The sequence below is a fragment of the Carlito syrichta genome, unplaced genomic scaffold, assembly GCF_000164805.1.
Source record: "Carlito syrichta isolate Samal-C Ts95f unplaced genomic scaffold, Tarsius_syrichta-2.0.1 Scaffold123367, whole genome shotgun sequence".
NCBI lineage: Eukaryota > Metazoa > Chordata > Mammalia > Primates > Tarsiidae > Carlito > Carlito syrichta.
This window is the reverse complement of record NW_007067463.1, coordinates 95,236-101,509: the sequence shown is the minus strand read 5'-3', so window position 1 is coordinate 101,509 and position 6,274 is coordinate 95,236. Positions and strand designations below refer to the sequence as shown.

The window sequence follows — 6,274 nt, the reverse complement described above, 5'->3', positions numbered from 1 at the left end:
AAAAAAAAAAAGCCGGGCTTGGTGGCTCAGCCTGTAATCCCGCGCCTTTGGGAGGCTGAGTTCAGTGGATTGCCTGAGCCCGCAGGTTCGAGATCCGCCTAGGCAGCGAGATCTCATCTCTACAATAAATCAAAAAATCAGCCGGGCGTGGTAGCGCATGCCTGTAGTTCTGGCTACTTGGAAGGCTGAGGCGGAAGGATTGCCGGAGCCCAGCAGTTCGAGGCTGCAGTGGCCAGGAGCAGCCACTGAAGGTGACAGAGTGAAACTCCAACTCAAAAAAAAAAAAAAGAAACAAAGAAACTCAACATATATGACTTTTAAAGCTTCAAGACTGTCCCATTAAACAGAAATAGCACAAATTTTCTTAGAGCACTGAGTTTAGTGATTGTCCATGTCAAAGAGGCACACATATAATTTTACTCAGCCTCCTGATGTCTTTTCTGTACAGAAAATGCAATCAGTCTGATGACGGGCCTAAAAACCATTTTGCCATGTTTATCTCTTCTCAGAACACAGGGAAGGCAAGGGAAAGCACAAGGAAGCAATCAACATCACCTACTGGTGTATGCATCTGTGGGGAAAAAATAAACCCTACAAAGCAATGGCTGTCTCTACTAAGGATCTAGATTAAACAAGTGCTTAGTAATACAGTAATGCTTCCCAAAATGTTTACCTTTAAACTTTTTTTTTAAAGCCAAACCCTGAAAGGAGGAGTAAAATAACTTCCTAGGAGAAACTTTCATTACATTTTCTATGCTTCTGTCTGTTCTCACTTATCCCATTGCATTTGGGTCAAATGTGTACTCCTTCAAAAAACCAGACTTGCACTGGGAACACTGTTCTGTTCTACCTTCTTCAGGTCCCTGCAAACATACAGCCCGATTGCCCCAAATCTCATCACTCCATAGTCTGCCACAGTAGTCACCCCACAGCTATCTGCTCACTTAATTAACCCCGATCTGCTAAGCCCTGATTTCCCTATGACTTCTGTCCTGTCTCCAGGAAGCATAGTGTGAATAGAAGAGACTGAAGTTCTTCTCTGGGACAGTCCCAGGGAATTAAATTTGAAGGATAATGTGGAGTGCACAGAAAAAATTTCTCCCTATGAACTTAGTCAAACACACATGGTATACATATTCTCCTGGGTAGAAGCAATTTACAGTAATTCATATCAGCAAGAGAACCCCAAACATTGGCAGATCAAATTCTAATGTGACAATTTAAATGCAGACAGTGCTCCACTGGGTTAATAAATCACAATTAACTAAGAGACAAACTTTAAATACCACATCATTAAAAACTCCTAGTAGGCATGTCCCTCTTATCAGTTACTCTTAAAATGAGGATCATAACAGGAGAAAGTAAGCACCATGCTCACTTTGATTAAGTGACTGGACTGCTTTGATTAAGCACTGCAGTTCACAGATAAACACTTCGCGTCTTCCCTTCAAGTTACTGAATCTTTCTTCTTCCGGAATGGTGACTTCAGTCTCTTCCATACACTGTTTTTGGGCTTAGATTTTTTCTCCATGGCCAGCACTGCCTCCTTTTCTTTCCTCCGTATCTCCCGTACAAGGGCATGGAAAACATCATCGATGTAGTAGCGGTATGCTGCAGATGTCTCAAAAAAGGGACAGCTGAATTCCCGGGCCAAAGCCAACCCTTCTTCCTTGGTGACCTTTAAAGGCGAAAAAATGAGAAGAGGTAACAGTGAAAAACAATTACAATGGTCCAAGAAAGGGAATGGGCTATCTTTTTTTGTTTCTTGCTTTTTTTTTTTGAGAAAGCAGGATTTACTGAAGACAGAAAAGCTCCCACAGTGGGAGGGGACCCGAAGGGGTTGCCCAGGAATAGGCTATCTTTTTTTTTTTTGAGTTGGAGTCTCACTCTGTCGCCCAGACTGGAGTGCAGTGGCCGCTCCTGGCCACCGCAGCCTCACCTGCTGGGTTCCAGCGATCCTTCCGCTTCAGCCTTCCAAGTAGCCGGAATTACAGGCATGCGTTACCACACCCAGCTGATTTTTTGATTTATTGTAGAGATGAGGTCTCGCTTCCCAGGCGGGTCTCGAACCCACAGGTTCAGGCAATCCACTCACCTCAGCCTCCCAAAGACGCGGGATTACAGGCTGAGCCACCGAGCCCGGCTATGAATTTAACTATTATCAAACTATTTCTAAAGAGTTATTGCTTCCACTAATGGTCATTATTGTGTCCACTTCACTACATCTTCACTTCTACACGAAATGGCAAAATTTTAAACATCACTGTTAACCTGAGGGGTATCACATATTCTAAATCCTCTACTATTTCTCTTATTCTCCCTTTCCTGGGCCATAAAACTCACTCTCAGGAACCCAAAATCAATATAACCAATTATGAATTCACCAGAATCCTGTGGATTTTGTCCTGTAATCTGATCCTTAAAATCTAGATTAATCTAAAATAATAGCAAACTAGCAGATACAGGAAAAATGTCAAGATTATGGAGAAGGTATTTTTATTTTCTACCTTAAGGCAAGAGAAACTGTAAACCGAGAAACAAAAATTACAAATCACACAAGATTATACAGCATTTTCTTCTCTATGCTCACCTGTCTCAACTGTTTTAAGTCAGACTTGTTTCCCACAAGAACCACAGGTGTATCATCAGTCCGTCGAACTCGATAAATAAGCTGCTTAAACTCACGAACTTCATGGAAACTTCGACGATCCGTGATAGAATAACAGATGATAAACCCTTCTCCTGCCCTCATATACTGATCCCGCATAGCTGTAAACTCTGCCTACAGGAAAATAAGGGTCATTAATATATTGATGCAGCCTGGCACTACACAAACATCAGCTATTTTTCTCAGAATAAAGAAGAGGCATGTCCATTACCTGCTATCCTGAGTCAGAGTGCATGAAAAATTAAGAGAGATAACTAGTGATCTTCTCTGCATAAGCCTTCCACTTCTAGACTGAAAAAGCCTCTATTCATAGCATTCTGGTACTTAATACCTGTCCAGCTGTATCCAAAATGTCCAGATTGGCAGGCTCATCATCAATACGGATCCGGATCTTATAAGCATCTTCTACAGGAGGGAAGAAAGGTATACTAAAATCCATAAGCACAGGAAGAAGTAGCTATTGAAAAACTCATCTTACAGAGAAGTAGATTACACCCAAGTTTGTTAAGTGCCCAAATTTTCTCAGGAAGCATGCTAAACATAAACTGAATCTTCAAGTAAAGGCTTTTTTCATGTAGGTGATGATGTAGCTTATTCATACCTTAAGTTTATAAGACTTCACCTACAGCCGGGCTCAGTGACTCAGCCTGTAATCCCGCACCTTAGGAGGCTGAGGTGAGTGAATTGCCTGAGCCCGCGGGTTCGAGACCTGCCTGGGCAACTTGGCGAGACCTCATCTCTACAATAAATCAAAAATCAGCTAGGCGTGATAGTGCGCGCCTGTAGTTCCAGGTACTTGGAAGGCTGAGGTGGAAGGATCACCGGAGCCCAGCAGGTCATGGTCGGGAGCGGCTGCTGCACTCCAGTCTGGGCAACAGAGTGAGACTCCAACTCAAAAAAAAAAAGACTTCACCTACAATATGAAACTAAAAAAGAATTCTGAGAGTGTCTATTTTCTAAAATATTAGGAGTGAGGCTGAGGTAGGAGGATCACCTAAACCCAGGAGTTTGAGACAAGCCTGAGCAACACAGAGAGATCCTGTCTTTAAAAAACAGCCAGGCACGGTGGCTAATGCCTATAATTCCAGTGTGTTGGCAAACAAAGATGGGAGAATTGTTTGAGCCTAGGAGTCCGAAGTTATACTGGGCTATGATCACACCATAGCACTTAGCCTGGGCAACAGAACAAGACCTTGTCATTAAAAAAAAAAAAAGCCGGGCTCGGTGGCTCAGCCTGTAATCTCAGCACTTCTGGAGGTTGAGGCAAGTGGATTGTCTGAACTCGTGGGTTTGAGACCAGCCCGGGCAACTTGGCGAACCGCATCTCTACAATAAATCAAAAATTAGGCTGGGCTCGGTGGCTCAGTGTGTAATTCCAGCACTTTGGGAGGCCGAGGTGAGTGGACTGCCTGAGCCAACAGATTCAAGACCCGCCTGGGCAACTCGGTGAGACCTCATCTCTACAATAAATCAAAAATTAGCCGGGCGTGATAGCCCGCGCCTGTAGTTCCGACTACTTGGAAGGCTGAGGCAGAAGGATCGCCAGAGCCCAGCAGGTGGAGGCTGCGGTGGCTGGGAGCATGCCACTGCACTCTAGTCTGGGCGACAGAGTGAGACTCTAGCTCAAAAAAAAATTAGCTGGGCGTAGTAGCACACGCCTGTGGTTCCAGCTACTTGGAAGGCTGAAGTAGAAGATCACCTGAACCCAGCAGGTCAATGCTTGGGTGGCCTTGAGCATGCTACTGCACTCCAGCCTGGGTGACGGAGTGAGACTCCAACTCAAAAAAAAAAAAATTAGGTCAGAAAAGAAACTTTACAGTCACACACAATGATTCATGTCTATAACCCCAGCACTTTGGGAGACAGGCGGAGGAATGCTTGAGTACAAAATTTTGAGACCAGCCTGGACAGCATAGTGAGACCACATCACTACAAAAAAATTTAAAAATTAGCTAGGGGCTACCCCCTTGGGTCCCCTCCCACTGTGGGAGCTTTTCTGTCCTCTCAATAAATCCTGCTTTAAAAAAAAATTAGCTAGGCATGGTGGCATGCGCCTGTAGTCCCAGCTACTCCGTAGGCTAAGGTGGGAGGACTGAGTCCAGGAGGTAAATTGAACAGTGAGCTTGTGGTCGTGCCACTGCACTCTAGCCTGGGCGACAGAGTGAGACTCTGATTCAAAAAAAAGAAAAGTAACTTTACAATTAAATAGTTATTACCCAACAGGCATTATGCTAAATCATTTATACTCATTAATTCATTCAATGTCACCATAGTCCAATGAAATAGGCAATATTTTTATTTTAATTTTTTTGAGTTGGAGTCTCACTTTGTTGCCCAGACTGGAGTGCAGTGGCCACTCTCAGCCACTGCAGCCTCGACCTGCTGGGCTCCGGTGATCCTTCCGCCTCAGCCTTCTAAGTAGCTGGAACTACAGGTGTGCGCTACCATGCCTGGCTAATAATTTTTTGATTTATTGTAGAGAAGAGGTCTCGTCAAGTTGCCCAGGCAGGTCTCGAATGAAATAGGCATTATTATCTCCATTTTACAGATAAAGAAAATTTAACCCTAAAATATTAATGTCCTCCCTAAATTACAGTTAGTGATAGAACCAGCAGAGCTATTAGACTCTTTTTAAAAGCCTTCACTATATGTTATAGTTCTTCCTTACTTCACGATGTATTTTCTGTTTGTATGTATAGTATTTATTGCTGGTCTCAAACTCCTGAGCTCAAGCAATCTTTCCAGTGACACTACAGGCATGTAGCCACCATGCCTGACCTTATTTATTAATTTTTGAGTCAGAATCTCACTGTGTTGCTCAGGCTGGAGTGCAGTGGCATGATCATGGCTCACCACAGCCTTCAACTCCTGCACTCAGGCAATGGTTTCACCTCTGCCTCCTGAGCAGCTAGGATTACAGTCACAAACCACCATGCACAGCAAAGTTTTTTATTTTTTATTTTAGAGAGGAGGTCTCAATATGCTGAAGGAGTCTGGTCCCAAACTCCTGGGCTCAAGCAATCCTCCTGCTTCAGCCTCCCAAAGTGCTGGGATTATAGGCATTTGCCTCAATGTATTTCCTTTTATTATTTTTTTCTTTTTTTTGTGAGTTGAAGTCTCACTCCATTGTCCAGGTTGGAGTGCAGTGGCACACTCACAGCCAACCCAGTGTCAACCTGCTGGGCTCCGGTGATCCTTCTGCCTCAGCCTTCCAAGTTGCTGGAACTACAGGCATAAGCTACCATGCCCAACTAACCTTTTACTATTTTTTTCTTGAATTCTTGCTTCCAACTTTTCCTCAAAGATGAAGGACTCGGCGAGGTGCGGTGGCTTACGTCTGTAATCCTAGCACTTTGGGAGGCTGAGGTAGGATGATTGCTTGAGGCCAGGAGTTCAAGACTAGCCTGGGCAACATATTGAGACCCTATCTCTACAAAATAAAAAATATAAATTTGTTAAAAAGATAAAAAACCGGTTCGAGACTCGCCTGGGCAACTTGGCAAGACCTCATCTCTACAATAAATCAAATATTAGCCGGGCGTGGTAGCGCACACCTGTAGTTCCAGCTACTTGGAAGGCTGAGGCAGAAGGATCGCCGGAGCCCAG

General features: G+C 44.0%; 1 protein-coding gene across 3 annotated transcripts in view; it reads right to left on the bottom strand.

The window, feature by feature from the left end:
* Positions 1-1,136: 1,136 nt before the first annotated feature.
* RIT1 (Ras like without CAAX 1) overlaps positions 1,137-6,274 on the bottom strand; it is a 10,892-nt gene continuing 5,754 nt past the window's right edge. For 2 of the 3 annotated variants that reach the window (XM_008048350.2, XM_021707674.1), the window contains 3 exons: positions 3,000-3,073; positions 2,591-2,782; positions 1,140-1,678 (listed from right to left, as the gene is read on the bottom strand). In XM_008048350.2, coding sequence (XP_008046541.1) covers positions 1,448-1,678; positions 2,591-2,782; positions 3,000-3,073 — 497 coding nt within the window. In that variant the 3' untranslated portion in view covers positions 1,140-1,447. Of the gene's footprint in view, positions 1,679-2,590; positions 2,783-2,999; positions 3,074-6,274 lie in introns of all 3 variants that reach the window. The other variant, XM_008048349.2, reaches the window with a different exon arrangement.